Below are 16719 nucleotides of genomic sequence, written 5' to 3'. Positions count from 1 at the left end.
GCCTCAATTGTTGACTTTGATAGTGACTTTGATAGAGATTGTAATTACGTAGATCATTGATTGTAAACCAATGTAATAGCTATATAGGTGTTTCCCACTTCAATAAAAGATATTGATTGCAAAATTAAGTTGGTATCGGAGCAAGGTTCTCTTAACATACTACCTCTCCATCACCGTAGCTACTAGGGGCCGACTGCTCCAACCATCCGACAGAAGCCGATTGCTTCGTCCATAACAGGTGCCGATTGCACCATTGAACCAGAATCTCATCCAGAAATTACAAACAACTCATGGCTGAATCCGGTGCTCTTATAGTTCCACCTGTGGTGACGCCAACTCAAGAACCAACCTCTATTCCTTATGGGATCAAACTGAATGGCTCAAATTTCACTCTTTGGTCTCAGGTGGTTACTATGTTCGTTGCTGGACGAGGAAAGATGGAATATCTCAAAGGTACGACCTCGAAACCTACTGTTAGTGACTCTACATATAACAAGTAGATGATGGAGGATGCTACTGTAAAAGGCTGGCTTATTGGCTCTATGGAGGCCGATATAATGAATCTTTTTATTCGTTTACCCACTGCGAATGATGTTTGGGATGCTGTGTCTCAAACATATTTTGAGGGTGCTGATAAATCTATTTTGTATGATCTGTCTCGAAAAGCTATGACAACTAAGCAGGCAGGGCGACCTGTGGCTGCATACTATTCCGATCTTAAGGTTATTTGGCAGGAGCTTGATCATCGTCGTCCAATTACCTTTACTCAGCCAGATGTGATTAAGACTCGAATGGCTGAAATTGATGAAGATCGAGTCTATTCTTTTTTGGCTGGGCTTGATGATATATATGATTCTGTTCGGGGAGATATTCTTCGTACTAATCCTCTACCTGGACCTGATAATGCTTTCTCAACTGTGAGACGTGAAGAACTTCGCCGGAATACAATGATGTCTTCAGAAGTTCCTCAGATGGCTATGGCAGTTCGAAAATATGGAACTCCAACAAGTTCTTTGTCACTGTCAGTACCTACTGGTGGTAAATGTACTCATTGCGGCAGCACCAAACATATTGTAGATACTTGCTTCAAAAAGCATGGATATCCCGAGTGGTGGCAGGCTCACAAAGAGCGATTACAAGCTCGAAAAGATGGTAAAGTTGCGCTATGCACCTCACCTACAGTCCCAATGGCACCGACTCCTTCTTCAATGGATACCATGGCTTCCACTACTCCAGTTGATATCACTCACTCTGTGGTAGATCCTACTCTTCTCCAACAGTCAGGTAGTGTTGGTCTAGCCCTTCTTGCAACAAATTCTGAAAAAGATCCCGGTTGGATTCTTGACTCTGGTGCGACTAATCATATGACCTTTGATGCGTCCTTATTACATGATGCTTGTTTACCAAATTGCTCTACTGTCACCAATGCCAATGGTGTTTCATATCCGGTTACGGGCGCTGGAAGGGTTAACTTAACTCCTTCATTATCCTTGGAGCACACTTTATTGATTCCTGCTCTTTCCAATAATCTTTTATCTGTGCCACAAGTTACTACACAACTAAATTGTTTAGTATTAATATATCCTACTTTTTGTTTCCTTCAGGATCTCTGCAGCGGGGAGATAATTGGGCGTGGTACTAAGAGAGAGGGATTATATTATGTGGAAGATGTTAGTATGGGACGATCTCTATCAGCAAAAGGGTCATCTAGGGCATCAGAAGATCAGATTCGGTTATGGCATCATCGTTTGGGTCATGTCTCCTTTGGTTACTTGAAATATTTATTTCCTACTTTATTTTCTACATGTGAACCTTCCAATTTTCAGTGTGATACATGTGTTTTGGCCAAGAGTCATCGTGCTACTTATTCTGATAGTTCTAATAAAAGAGTTGTGCCTTTTGCGTTGGTTCATTCGGATGTTTGGGGACCTGCCCCTGTTACTACTTCTGCTGGCTTTAGATGGTTTGTATTATTTATTGATGATTGCACTCGTATGACTTGGCTTTACCTTATGCGTCATAAGAGTGATGTGGCTGCTTGCTTCCGCACGTTTCATACCATGATCAAAACACAATTCTCTGCTAATTTACAAGTTCTTCGATCTGATAATGGTGGTGAATTTGTAAATCAGGAGTTACAAGCTTATTTTCAGACTCATGGAATTTTGCATGAAACCACTTGTCCTTATACACCACAACAGAATGGTGTTGCTGAGCGCCGAAACAGACAAATTTTGGAGATTACACGTGCTGCCCTTATTGGAGCCCACATGGCACCACGTTTTTGGGAAGAAGCTGTTACCACAGCTGTATATCTTTTGAATAGGGTACCCACTCGTGTTCTACAATTTCAGACACCACTTGATAAATTGGCATCCTATGTAACACTGCCATCGCACCTCACACTTCCTCCCCGGGTGTTTGGTTGTGTTGTGTTTGTACATTTACAGAAACATCTCCGCACGAAACTTGATCCTTGTGCCCTCAAGTGTGTATTTGTCGGTTATCATCCTTCACAAAAGGGTTACCGTTGTTTTCATCCTCCTACAAGTAAGTTCTATGTTACTATGGATGTCACCTTTTCTGAACATTAAATGTTTTTTTCTTCACCCAATTCCACGCTTCCGGGCCCGAGTGGTGATACTGTTGTTGAAGCTCCAAATTGGATGGAGTTGTTTCCTGATCCACTGTGTGTTGCCGATACTGTTGCTGAAGCTCCCTCTCTCTCATCTTCGCTAGTACCCACTCCCGATACTCCTCGTACAGATCCTCCTGAGGTAAGCATTGAGTCTGATGTTAATACTAACAATATTTGTGATAATACTTGTGTCTCGATTGAAACTGACAGATACGTACTCCCACCAAGAAGTACTCGTGGTGTTCCACCAGATAGATTTTCACCAGAGGTTGTGCGAAAAGTGAAATATCCTATTGCTCAGTATGCATCCACTCACCGACTGTCAAAGGAATGCCGAAGCTTTGTCAGTAATATGACTGTCATAGATATTCCTACTAAAGTGCAAGAGGCGTTGTTGGATCCAAAATGGGCAACTGCAATGACTGAGGAGATGACAGCACTTGAGAAAAATCAAACTTGGGAATTGGTGGAGTTGCCGAAAGGAAAAAAAGCTGTTGGTTGTAGGTGGGTGTACACCGTCAAGTGCAAGCCTGATGGTTCGGTTGATAGGTATAAAGCTAGGCTTGTGGCTAAAGGATTCACCCAGACGTATGGGGTTGATTATCAGGAAACGTTTGCTCCTGTTGCAAAAATTAATACGGTTCGAGTCCTAATATCCCTAGCTGCAAATTTTGATTGGCCTCTACAACAATATGATGTAAAAAATGCTTTTTTACATGGTGAGCTACAAGAAGAAGTTATATGTCTCTGCCCCCAGGATATGAAGCTCCAGGTGATCAAAGTGTCGTGTGTAAACTGAAGAAAGCCTTATACGGGTTGAAACAATCTCCTCGAGCTTGGTTTGGTCGATTCCGACTTGCTATGAGAAGATTCGGCTATAAGCAAAGTAATGCAGATCACACTTTATTTTTGAAAAGAGTTGGTGATAAATTAACGGCTCTCATTATTTATGTTGACGACATGGTAGTGACAGGCAACGATTCTGAAGAAATGCGTAAACTGAGAGACTATTTGTCAACTGAATTTGATATGAAGGATTTGGGAGGATTAAAATATTTTTTGGGCATTGAAGTTGTTCGTTCTGAGCAAGGCATATTTTTATCCCAACGAAAGTATGTGCTTGACTTATTAACAGAAACTGGTATGCTTGGATGTCAGCCAATTGGATCTCCTATGGAACAAAATCATGGATTGGAAGAGTCTTCGAATCAAACTTCAATAGACAAATTACGATATCAAAGGTTAGTTGGGCGTTTAATCTATTTGTCTCATACGAGGCCAGATATTGCATATGCGGTCAGTGTTGTGAGTAGATTTATGCACAATCCTGGTAAACAACATATGGATGCAGTTATTAGAATTCTGAGATATTTAAAATCTGCACCGGGAAAAGGCTTACTTTTTTCTAAGAATGGGCATGCAGACGTATGGGGCTATACCGACTCAGATTGGGCAGGTAAAGGAGACCGAAGAAGATCAACCACTGGGTATTTAACTTTTGTTGGAGGAAATCTGGTTACTTGGAGAAGTAAAAAGCAAAAAGTTGTCTCATTGTCTAGTGCAGAAGCCGAATACAGAGCAATGGTGAAAGGTATTTGTGAGTTGTTATGGCTCAAACGGCTTATGGGGGAGCTGAGTTTGTCAATTAAAAGACCAATGAAATTGTATTGTGATAATCAGTCAGCAATTAAAATTGCTGAGAACCCAGTGCAACATGATCGGACTAAACATGTGGAAATTGATAGGAATTTCGTGTATGAAAAGTTAGAAGAAAAAATAATTGAAGTTCCGTATATGAAGACCGAAGATCAGTTGGCTGATGTGTTAACCAAGGGAGTGTCAAATTCAGTGTTTGCTGATTCACTTGTCAAGCTGGGCATATACGATGTCTATGCACCACCTTGAGGGGGAGTGTTGAATAGAGTTAAAGATTTACCCAAGATTTACTTTATTGATTGAAGACTTTATTGACAAACTCAATATTGATTGAAGACTTTCCTTAATTGAAGATTCGGCAATCAATATTGATTTGTCTAAGTTCATAATTGATGCCTCAATTGTTGACTAATTGATGCCTCAATTGTTGACTTTGATAGTGACTTTGATAGAGATTGTAATTACGTAGATCATTGATTGTAAACCAATGTAATAGCTATATAGGTGTTTCCCACTTCAATAAAAGATATTGATTGCAAAATTAAGTGAATTCACCTCACAACACCATAGTTTTTTTACCTCGTAACACCTTATCTCACAACGCCAAAATATAAACATTCTCAAATGCTTTATATCATAACGTAAAGTATTTTATTTTAAATTAATATACAATACAAATATTAAGTGATTTTATATTAATATTATTAATCATTTAATATAACCGTAATTTAAATATGTCAAACGCACCTTACCACAGTTTTTAAAGTGATGTGTCAAACAGTTTTTACGTTTGAACTTATCTTACAATACCACAATTTTATATCTCACAACAAAATACAACAGTTCACGATACTCCCAAACCGCTACACTGTCTACGAATGGTGGATATTGGATTCAAGCAAGTATGAAGCCCCACCTCTTATCACAAGAGCACATGATTTCACACACATCGAAACAGTGAAGCATGTAAAAATGAAAGAAAACAAAGAAGCACGTGAGTGGGGGGATTTGGGAGAGAAATGGGCTTTTTTTTTTTAATAAACCCGTTCTCCATTTTCTCATCTTATTTTTGTTTGGCAACATATGGACATTCTCAACAAAAGAAAAGAACCCACTTCTTGTTACATCTTCACCTTCATGAACTACTCCCCCTATTTTGATAATTTAAAACCCTAATTCAACTTGGGATTTGAAGCAAAAGTAGAATTAAAAAGAGAGTTTGAACAAAGCTTCCAACAAAGCTCTTGCAAACTTTTAGATGCCAAACCCAGTGTCAAAACATTTCTTCACATCGGGAATTAAGTTTTGGCCTAAACCAAATCCTCCCATTTAAGACCCATGGGTTCAAATCCCCCTGCCCCCTTCGCCTATATGTATAATTCTTCACATCACATTGCAACTTGATGGGTTTTCATCACTGAACATGTTGTATGGGTCCGAATGTGGGGGCGGGTATGGGTATGGGTATGAGTACGGGTTTGGCGGGTATGGTTGTGGCATGTAGTTGACAGCGGGTGGGGGTTCTGGCATATAGTTGACGGCGGGTGGGGGTCGGGCATACATCATGGGTTGGAACCTCTCATTAGCCATTGCACGCTGTTGGTTCATCATAGCCATATATTGCTGCTGTTCTTGCTGTTGTTGGCGGTGCGGGTCGCCGGGCATAAGATCCGGCCCAGCCCCTCGGAAATAACCACCAGGAACGCCGGCACCGACACCACCACCACCACCGTTCATGGGCAGTCCTTGAACAGCTGGAATGTTACCAATTTGACCCATAGGAATGCTACCACCCATCTCACCCATGGGCATGTTCATGTTACCCATCTGGGGCCCACCCATAGCACGGAACCCATCATTCAGTCCACCGCCGCTGCCGCCTCCGTTCCCCTTTTTACCTCCGCCGTTACCATTCATGTTGTTGACATTAGCACTGCCGCCGCCATTATTGCCATTCTTGTTGTTATTGGTCCCACCGCCATTTTTGCTTCCTTGATTTTGGTTGTTATTACCTCCACCTCCTCCACCACCTCCTTTCTTACTGCCATTTCCATTTTTGCCATCACCACCACCCATATTTACCTGAACAGGTACAGCACCACCACCACCGCTTCCTCCTTTCTTACCGACATTACCACCACCATTGGCAGCAGCTGCAGCGGCGGCAGCCTTCATGAGCTGGGGGTTGTTCCCATTCATCATCATCATCATATTAGGACCTAGAGGACCGTTTTTACCCATCATGGGATTTGCCTTGTTCGGTACCGGATGGCGAGGATCATCCATTTCATCATCATACTCATCGTCTTCAAAATCATCGTCGTCGTATTCACCATCAGTCGAGTCATCTTCCTCAGGCAGGTTGAACTTCGCAGCTTTCTGGTTGCTGTTATTGTTGTTCTGAGTTGGTGGAAATTTCTGCAAGTCCGTCAATGGAGGCAGCTTCAGATCTTGGAACCCTTTCATTTGCTGAAACTGTTGCAGCTGCTGTGGGTTTAATTGGCCCCCTTTCATTTGCTGAAGCTGTTGCAGCTGCTGTGGGTTTAACTGGCCCCCTTTCATTTGCTGAAGCTGTTGTAGCTGCTGTGGATTTAATTGGCCCCCATTCATTGGCTGAAGCTGTTGCAGCTGCTGCTGGTTTAATTGGCCCCCTTTCATTTGCTGAAGCTGTTGCAGCTGCTGTGGATTTAATTGGCCCCCATTCATTGGCTGAAGCTGTTGCAGCTGCTGTGGGTTTAATTGACCCCCTTTCATTTGCTGAAGCTGTTGCAGCTGCTGAGGGGTTAATTGGCCTCCAATTAATTGGCCCCCTTTAGGCTGCTGGCTGTTGTTGTTGTTTCCACCCTTTTGGCCTCCTTTGTTGTTGTTGTTGTCACCACCTCCTTTGCCATTGTCAATTTGCATGTTCTTAAACTGGTTAGGAAGCTGGTTCTGATTGCTATTAGCCTTTTGGGAACCCCATAGCTCTGCGTGCTTCCCTGATTTTGAAAGCTTCTTGATGAGTACAGCTGGGTCTACATTCCCTGAGACTGTGACCTTTCCTTGCTCTGAATCTATTTTGGTGGTGTAAACCCCTATCCACAGAAAATCAAGAGATGAGGATTTGGGTAAAATTTTAGTAGAGAAAATAGTAATTTTTGGGGTTTAAGAGGGAAGAAGGATTACCGTCAATTTTCTGCAAGATTTTCTTGACTTTCTGTTTACACCCATCACAGTGTATGTTCACTTTGAGAACACAAGTCTGCATGCACAAGAAAATAAAAAAAACAGAGCAACCATATAAATGATGAATGTCATACAACAAACAGAGAAATTGACAATTGACCAAGTTTTGCCATGAAAATGAGCATAGGAAATGCCGGAAGTAATGGAAGAAATTGAAGAACAAAAAGTAGATTGAGCACCCAAAGCTTGAGTTCAAGTAAAGCAAAGTAAACTGGGAATATAAAATAAAATAAAAAATAAAAAAAACCGACAACGAAGGAGCAAATGTAGGAGTGAGTGAGTGAGTGAGAAGACTAGTACCTGGATCTGCAAAATCTCTTCTTTACTCATATCTACCACTTGAAATGGAACAAATACAATGCTCCAATTACAGGCAGAGAAAAAAGAGTAAACAACGGATCTGAGAAGACGAATTATGAGAAACTCCACAAATGGGGTTGTTGTTGTCCTCTGTTTCTTTCTTCCAAGCACACAAACGCACACGGAAAATGAGAGAAAACAAATGGGTCTGAGGCACTCTCTGAGCAGAGAAAGTTGAGACCACTAAACACCAAGTCTCAGTCTTGAAGAAAGAAAAAAAGATAAAGAGAAGGAAAGAGAAACAGAGATTTTTCAGAGGAGGTTGTTGCACATTTAACTCTGCTTCCCTCTATTTCAGGGTGTGAGAGAGGACAGAGAAAGATAGAGAGACCGGTAATTGAGACTTGAGAGAGTGAGTTAGATGCAAATATTCTTTCTTTTGGGGCTTTATTTAAGGGTTTTTTCTTATTTTCTTGTTTTTTCCTTCTTTTTCTTTCTAGTCAAAAATACCTTTTATGCTTGGCTTCTAAGGGTTGTTGTGACTTCAGTGTGGGCTTGGCTTGGCTAGGCTTAGGTTAAATATCTATTATTAATATTATCAGCAGATGTGAAATTTTTTTTCCAGAGTAAGGGACACAAGGGCGGGGAAGGAGGAGTAGGCTCCAACTTGGGGTTTGAGATTACATAGGATCATACCAATCAGCTGCGCTTTGGTGTGTCAATTTGGGTTTGAGAGTATATATACGGATGGGCGAGCGGGCTTGTGCTCGATTTTTAGGACCAAGTCCGCCCTGAAGCCTTGGGCCGAATTCTGATTGGGCCGAGCCCGAGCCCAAGGCCCGGCCTGAAAAATCACTGAATGTTAGAAATATTGCCACATAATTGAAGCTGAAGATGTTATGCATCCTTTGATTAACATTCTAAAGCAATCTGAGGCCTCCGAATTTTTCATGAAAAAGGTTCGTGCTTTTATCTTGCTTCTGTTTTCATGCCAATCTTCTGAGTGGTGATTCTGATTTCGTATTTATGAAACCATGTTGGATCTTAGACCCTGGTAAAGAATTGAAAGCGAAGGTTAGTAGTCGTTGTTTCTAGCAGAATATTGTCAAATTTTTTCTTGTTGTATATGCTTTACCAAGTGTGGTGATGCATTCCAGTTTTATGATGATCCAGTTAATGAGCCTCGTTTGATTCATGTAAGATCGAAATCAATAATAGAGAATAAACGAAAATCAAGCAATCGAAAACAAGACACAGAGATTTACAAGATTCGGTCAATTGTGCCTACGTTCTTGGAATTGCATGTAGGGTTACAATCACACATATGTACCCTAATCCTACTTAACACTTGGGCAGAAAAATTACATTAAAGGCCTCCAAAAATGACTTTTCCTGAGTTTGTGTCCTTGTTATGAGCTTAGCTCCTGTCTTTCGCCAAAATGATATCCTTCAATGTCCTCCTTTGTCTTTAGTTATTGCCGTTGTGAATATATATAATACATCATCAATTAAGATCCACAGAACCAAGCCTATGCCACTACCACATGACCATGCACGCCGCACCTATATCTCATCATTTTCACAGCCCAGAAACTCACACCGAAGTAGACAATAGGACCACACATCTTCACCCAACAGCACTCTCATCTCACCTCTCCACTCCGAACGGGTTCCTAGTACAAAACTCACACACCTCACCAACCATGATCAGATCTTACATGTAACCCAGTAAATATCAGTTAAAATCCACAAAACCAAGCCTATCGATCCCACTACCCCATGGCCATGCATGCCGCACCCTTATCTCAGTAGTCATCTTCCTAATCCAGATACCCACACCCAAGTAGACAATAGGACAACATGTTCTACACCCAATGACATCCTCATACCCACATATGTTTTCAGATGCAAAACTCATATCACCTCTCCCCTCCAATCAGGTTCCTAGTAAAAGAAAGAAAAAAAAACTCACTCACCATCCAACCATGTTCAGGTGTTACATGTAACCCTGTAAATACCTACACTATCCAGATATCAGGATATAACAATGATGGGACACACAGAAATAAAACAGAGGGGAAGATACACGAGACCACCCAAAGAGAGGACACATACAGAAGGGGCACACGCACACAAACGAAAGGGAAGAAGTGGGACTCGCGCACACAGATTGAAACTCATACACAGATTAGGAATAAAACGTACAGACCAGCCATATAGAGGGCATACACGGAGGGGACACACATACACACACATTTTAAGAAGATGAGGGACTCACGCATAAAACCACCGCACAAAATATAATGTTCTTCTGGTTCCTTCCTTGGCCAAAACATCAGCAAGCCCATTCCTCTCTCTTAGTACGTATACCGTATTTTGTTAGCAAGAAACCGTCGGTACGCAGTTTTCATGGTCCGACGGATAGTGCGATACGATTGTAGAAACTATGTGTAAGATAACAATTGTGGGTCAACACGAATTACGTAAAACTTTTAAGTAATCATGTTATTGTTGCTCGGAGAGTTGTTCAAAGCTCATATCTTAGTTAAAAATTGGCATTTGTTTTTGTTTTTTTTTTTTTCCTTCTATAGGTAGCAAAAAATAGAAAAAGTTCAATAATAAAATTGCATGCCTAATCAATTATTCAAGCACATAAAATTGTGTCCCAATCAACAAATCTGCAATTTTAATACTGTAGTGACAAAAAAAATCGTATGGGGATTTTGACCATGCATTAGGTAACCCAACTCATTTAGTTACAATGTTGGGCCTTTAGGCCCAAGACCTAGCATGGGCACATCAAATCAGGATCTCAGTCAAATCTTTAATTATTATCGTTGCATAAATGCAATAAGTCCTTTATCCAAGGCAGTGGAATTCTGACGATCCACTTTCCTTCCTGTCAAGTCAAGTCAAGTTTCATCCACTCGGCCACGTCCTTTCTACCAGAGGATACATATAATCTCCTCCAACATTCCACAAACTATAAAGAAAAGTGTTTGTCCAATCATTCCCCTCATACCAGGCAGTTTTTGAGGTCCTCATTAGGACCCGTCTCTTGTAACCTTGAGACCCACAAGCATATGATTTGGGACGGAAAATTCGGTCACAAATCGCCTATTTTCTTTGTAATGGATTCCATAAAGATTTATCACTACACTAACACTATTACCCAAGTGCTTTGGTTGTCAAAGATATTGTAATCCTTCTTATCTCTTGAGCGTTACTGCTGCTATGTTGACATTAAAGCAGCATATGAAGAATAATTCATCTTTGATTTTTTCACACATATATTCTCCTTGTATAGATGGAAGTGAAGTCCTATTCATAAAAAAAGGAACAAAGATACTCCCAAAGTATGTGACAAGTGTAGTATAGTAAGTAGGCTTCTCTTGATGGATACAATAATACAGTTGTGTCTTGAAAGTATGCTCAATTAGGGACGTAAAATTGACGTGATCATGTCGCCATACAACAGATGTAATAATACAAGAGAAACCAACTCCAGATTCTGGAGATATTTTGTAGATGTGAATCATGTCATAAAAAAAACAGAGTAATTGAAATTAGGGGGACAAAACTATATCCGTTCGGATGATCAAATCTATTCAACTAAGATTAAATTAAGTTTGGATATAAGTTATATGTCCAAAATTCGTGTCTAAACACAATTTTTTTGTCTGATTTAAAACCGGGTTTGGATCCAAACATAAAATCTTGGATCCTAACCCGAATTAGGTTATTATCCGGTTTATTTGTTCGGATTTAAACTAATCCGGGTTTGATCAATTAAGTACATTTAAAATCAAATCCGAGTTAAGGTTTAAATATGTAATTATTTCGTAAATACGTGATATTGACCGACACGAAACTGATTTTTTTTTTCTTACCCTAGTTGAAATGTGACAGAAGATGGGATATGTCATGTGGCTTGGTTTATTTAAACGCTCTTATTCTTCTTCTTCAATAGCAAATCGCATCGACTATTTCATTTTCTTCTCCTTCCTCTCCTTATATTTACAGTTACAATGGCATCTGCAGCCAAAGAAGTAGCCAGAGAGATCCCTCATGTGGTTCGTGTCTACAATGATGGCTCAGTGGAACAACTATGTGGCTCGCGTTACGTGCCACCATCACTTAACCCAGATCCAGAGACTGGTGTGTCATCAAAGGACATAACCATCTCTGAAAACCCCAAAATCTCTGCTCGTCTCTTCCTCCCAAACATACAACCACAAGACCAAAACCTCCCAATATTGGTCTATTTCCATGGCGGTGCCTTTTGCGTTGAATCTGCATTTTCCTCAACTGGCCATAGTTACCTTAATCGTCTAGTCTCTCAGGCCAAAGTTGTAGCCGTCTCTGTAGAATACAGACTGGCTACAGAGATTTCTCTCCCTGCATCATATGAGGACTGTTGGGCTGCTCTCAATTGGGCCGCATCCCATTCAAATACAGCCCAAAACGATGAGCCCAATAAAGATCCATGGTTGTTGAAATATGGCGACTTTGACAGACTTTACATAGGAGGCGACAGTTCCGGAGGTAATATAGCTCATAACGTAGCCATGAGAGCAGGATTTGAGAAATTACCTAATGATGTGAAAATATTGGGTGCTTTTATCAATCAGCCTTATTTTTGGGGCTCAAAGCCAATTGGGTCTGAGAATGATCGTGATAATCCCCGGCCATACGAGATTTTGGGCTCAAAAACTTTTGGGACAGAACCTGGTGTTGATCATGAACACACCTTCCCAGCTTTGGTATGGAAGTTTGTGTACCCATCAGCGCCTGGAGGTCTTGATAATCCGATGCTCAATCCAGAGGGTCTCGGGGCGCCGAGCCTGGCAAGGCTTGGGTGTTCGAGGTTGATGATTTCTGTTGGTGGGAAAGATGAACTGAGAGACAGAGGTGTTCGGTACTATGAACTGGTGAAAGAGAGTGGTTGGAGTGGTGAAGTTGAATTCTATGAAGATGAGGGGGACATTCATGGTTCTTCCTTTCAAGAGACCGACTCTGCTAACCAGATGTTCAAACGATTGGCTTACTTTCTCAAGTAATTAATCTTGAGAAATCTATACGCTTCTCAATCATATATGCTTCACATTGAATGAGAAGATCAAGTCTACATCTACTGTTAGTCTTGGAAAATTACAGTCAAATCAATTCTGGCCGCAGATCCTCATCTAACGGCTATATTACTTCTCTGATTCTTCAGTCCATAATGGATACATTATTGTCCTATCATGCATGTGTGTAGCTTTCATTAGTCACTTGTATTAGTTTTCTATTTCTTCACGCCTTTCTCTTATCATATTGCTTTTCATAATATGTCATGTCCCTCCCCCCTAGTGACAATTTGTTGACCAGCCCATAGCTTCCGCTCGAGTTTATCTTCCTAGACCCTTCATCACCCGTCCATACTAGAAAAAACGTTTGTTAGTAGTTTAAAAATTATAAAGGTTTGTGGTTCCGTCCACTTAAACTGGATACTACAAACTCCCCTTTAAGGATCCATGCCCCTATGTGGCCCAAACTCCTACAGCCGCTCATGGGTGTCCACACCTTATCCTTGGGGTCCCAGTTTTGATATCATCTATAATATTTCTCTCCTCCGCATGCATTAGTAACACTACGTCTGCTTTGAGCCAGTCCATATTAGCCCGCACGATTTCATCTGCTTAGGTCTAACACCAGTCCATTTAAATTTAAGCCTTGGGATAATCTTATTACTAGTTTGATAATTTGATATTATATTCTGTACTTTACATTATCGCCAAACAATTTTGGACAAAAAAATTAAGTTATATCAACATTTGATATCTCGACCAATACCATCAAACTTAAAACTATAGAGGTTTGTGCTCTCACTCACTCGAGCTGGTGCTACATATCCGGTATATAGTCAATAGTCATTTGAAAATTCTGGACAGATGAAAGCGATTGGATATACAATAGTCATTTGAAAAATGGCTATTTATTTGAAAATTCTTGACTCATGAAAGCAATTGGACAGTAATGTCGTGCTCATGCGTTTATGGCTCCATTTAAGTGGGCTAAGTGTAATTATCCTCAAATACACTTTTTAGTTTTTTTTTATTGTATTATTGAGTATTTTCATGATCATCATGTTAAAATGTAATTAATTTTGAAAAAAACTAATCCGTCCAGTCTAAATTTTAAATCCTACAGTAAATCTAAACTCTAAATATTAAAATCTGACTACTAATTAAAGTTATTTTTTTAATAAGTGATTAATTGCATTAAAAGAAGAACATGCAGTTAATTACAAGCTCTTTTCCCATTTTTAGATGGGTGGGGCCAGATAAAGATCAAACTAGGGATTTGCTCAATTTTTTCTCTAACGTCTTTACGTTTTTCTGTCAGCATGCATTGCCATATGGACCACATGCACCAGTTTTCTTTCCACATGCACCAGTTTTCCTTGATGCAGAACAGCAGAAAGCAATGTGGATAGGTAGCCCATTCCAATATTTATAGGTGATTTACGAGCTCAAGAATTGCAATTCACATCTGCCATTTCATTCTCTTCTTCTTCTTCTTCAGTTTCAAATTTCAATGGGATCTGCAGCCAAAGAAATAGCCAGCGAGCTCTTTCATCTGATTCGCGTCTACAAGGACGGCTCAGTGGAACGCCTAGAAGGCTCGCCCTATGTGCCACCTTCACCAAACCCAGATCCACAAACTGGTATCTCATCAAAGGACATAACCATCTCTGAAAACCCCAAAGTCTCTGCTCGTCTCTACCTCCCTAAAACCCAACAACATGACCAAAAACTCCCAATCCTGGTCTACTTCCATGGCAGTGGATTTTGCCTTGAATCTGCCTTTTCATTTCTTTTCCATCGTTACATGAATCTTCTGGTCTCTCAGGCCAATGTGGTTGTGGTCTCTGTGGAGTATAGGCTGGCTCCGGAGCATCCTTTGCCTGCGGCATATGATGATTGCTGGGCTGCTCTTAATTGGGTCGCGTCTCATTCTTCTGCAGCCAAAGACGAACCCAATAAGGATCCATGGCTGTTGAACTACGGAGACCTTGACCGGCTTTACATAGGAGGTGACAGTGCTGGTGGTAACATAGCTCATAACATCGCCATGAGAGCAGGATCTGAGAATTTGGAAGACAATGTAAAAATCTTGGGTACTTTGATTTCTCATTCATATTTCTGGGGCTCAAAACCAATTGGGTCAGAAAATGATCCCAATAAGCCCAAGCCCTATGCGACTTTGGAATCAAAATCATTCGCTTCAGATCCTAGTTTGGGTCATGAGAAGTCCTTCCCATCTTTGGTTTGGAGCTTTGTGTACCCATCAGCGCCTGGAGGGCTCGATAATCCGATGCTGAATCCGGAGGGTCCTGGGGCTCCGAGCTTGGCAGGGCTGGGGTGTTCGAGGTTGTTGATTGTTGTGGCCGGAGAAGATGAACTGAGAGACAGAGGTGTTCGATATCATGAATTGGTGAAAGAAAGTGGTTGGAAAGGTGAATTGGATTTCCATGAAGACGAGGGAGAGGTTCATGGATTTCATGCCCTTAATCCTGAGACTGTGAAAGCTAAGAACCTTATCAAACGCATCGCTTCTTTTCTCAAGTGATTATTGTTAAGGTGCCGTTCTTTAAGCTGCCATTACGTCGCTAATAGCCTTATCACCTTGCTAAATGCTAATAATAAACGTTTTTTTTTCCTTTTCTTTTTAATAAGCAATGTTTATTCGGTTTAAATCTTTATTCTAAGCCACTTATGTATTTTGAAGAAAAATATGCTCTGTCATCTCTTAAGGGACTGTGGGGCATTTTTCTAGGCCTAGGGACCCATTCAACCCACATTCAGGTAATGTGTGTTCCGGGCTAAGTAAGGTCGCAACTCTGGTTCATGCCTCTACGGCTCATTAACTCGCTACGCATTTATTTCAGGATAATTTAATATTCTCGCCTCCCTCACTCTGCTAGAACACATGACTTCTTTGAGTTGGGAGAGTGAGTACCCATCCTTAAGAGTTAGTAGAGTGAGTACCCAACTTACCATCTAGTCTAGATACGGCCCATCAATTCCCTACGCATTTATTTCATGATAATTTAATATTTTCGCCTCCCACACTTCTAGAAACCATGACTCCTTAGAGTTGAAACAGTGAGTACCCAACTTATCATCTAGTCATGGGCTCTAGAGGCGTGGACCAGAGTCGCGATCTTACCTAGCCCAGAATGCACAATACCTGACTGTGGATTGGATGAGTCCTCAGGCCCAGAAAAATCTCCCACTGGGGCTATCATAGTACAATAATTATAAAGATCCAACAAAAAATGGCACGTCCATCCCGGAGATAATGTGGCTTGGTTGACATGCAAGTGAAGTGGGATCACTTCATCTCTCTTTCAACCATATTAGACCATTAGTATTATGCAATTTAACTTATTAGTAAATTAGTAATTAGAACTCTCAAGGATAGTGTAAATGAGGAATCAGCTTTTAAATTAGATTTTATGTAATTTTCAAAAGATTATGTGATCAATTCCTACCTCAAATTTCTATCTCAAGCCCGTACATGAATATTTATGTAGTTGTATGCCATAGCCCATATGTGATTTGTTATGCATGTGTGATTTGCAATTTATCACATGACTCCATACGTTTATTACGTACACAGTTACACTTACGCACCCCAAAAATCATGTTTCTGATGTTCATGTCAAAAACAAAACGTAAATAACAAGTCAAAAGGCTTTTTCAAAGTCTATCTTCAAAATGAACCCTTTCTTCTTTTTCTTCTTCAGATGATCTACCACTTCATTGGCCATCAAGATTGAGTCCATTATTTGTCTTCCTTTAATAAACCCTGTTTGAACTTCACTGATAACGGAACCCAAAGACTGTTTTAGC

At 40.6% G+C, this 16719-nt stretch overlaps 3 protein-coding genes across 3 annotated transcripts; 2 read left to right on the top strand and 1 right to left on the bottom strand.

Annotated features, from left to right (window-relative positions):
* Positions 1-5197: 5197 nt before the first annotated feature.
* On the bottom strand, positions 5198-8247 carry LOC120000002 (heavy metal-associated isoprenylated plant protein 33-like). The gene is made up of 3 exons (XM_038847868.1): positions 7820-8247; positions 7460-7535; positions 5198-7368 (listed from the first exon to the last, which is right to left on the bottom strand). Exons 1-3 carry the CDS (start codon positions 7847-7849, stop codon positions 5678-5680), a joined length of 1797 nt encoding a protein of 598 aa, XP_038703796.1. The 5' UTR covers positions 7850-8247; the 3' UTR covers positions 5198-5677.
* Positions 8248-11684: 3437 nt separating this feature from the next.
* On the top strand, positions 11685-13186 carry LOC119994992 (2-hydroxyisoflavanone dehydratase-like). The gene has a single exon (XM_038841346.1). It carries the CDS (start codon positions 11848-11850, stop codon positions 12877-12879), a length of 1032 nt encoding a protein of 343 aa, XP_038697274.1. The 5' UTR covers positions 11685-11847; the 3' UTR covers positions 12880-13186.
* A 1085-nt stretch (positions 13187-14271) lies between these two features.
* LOC119996800 (2-hydroxyisoflavanone dehydratase-like) lies at positions 14272-15566 on the top strand. The gene has a single exon (XM_038843599.1). It carries the CDS (start codon positions 14399-14401, stop codon positions 15431-15433), a length of 1035 nt encoding a protein of 344 aa, XP_038699527.1. The 5' UTR covers positions 14272-14398; the 3' UTR covers positions 15434-15566.
* Positions 15567-16719: the final 1153 nt, after the last annotated feature.

This window comes from Tripterygium wilfordii, chromosome 1 (assembly GCF_013401445.1).
Source record: "Tripterygium wilfordii isolate XIE 37 chromosome 1, ASM1340144v1, whole genome shotgun sequence".
Taxonomy (NCBI): Eukaryota; Viridiplantae; Streptophyta; class Magnoliopsida; order Celastrales; family Celastraceae; genus Tripterygium; species Tripterygium wilfordii.
Note: the sequence above shows the minus strand (reverse complement) of the source record. Positions and strands in the feature narration are given on the sequence as shown.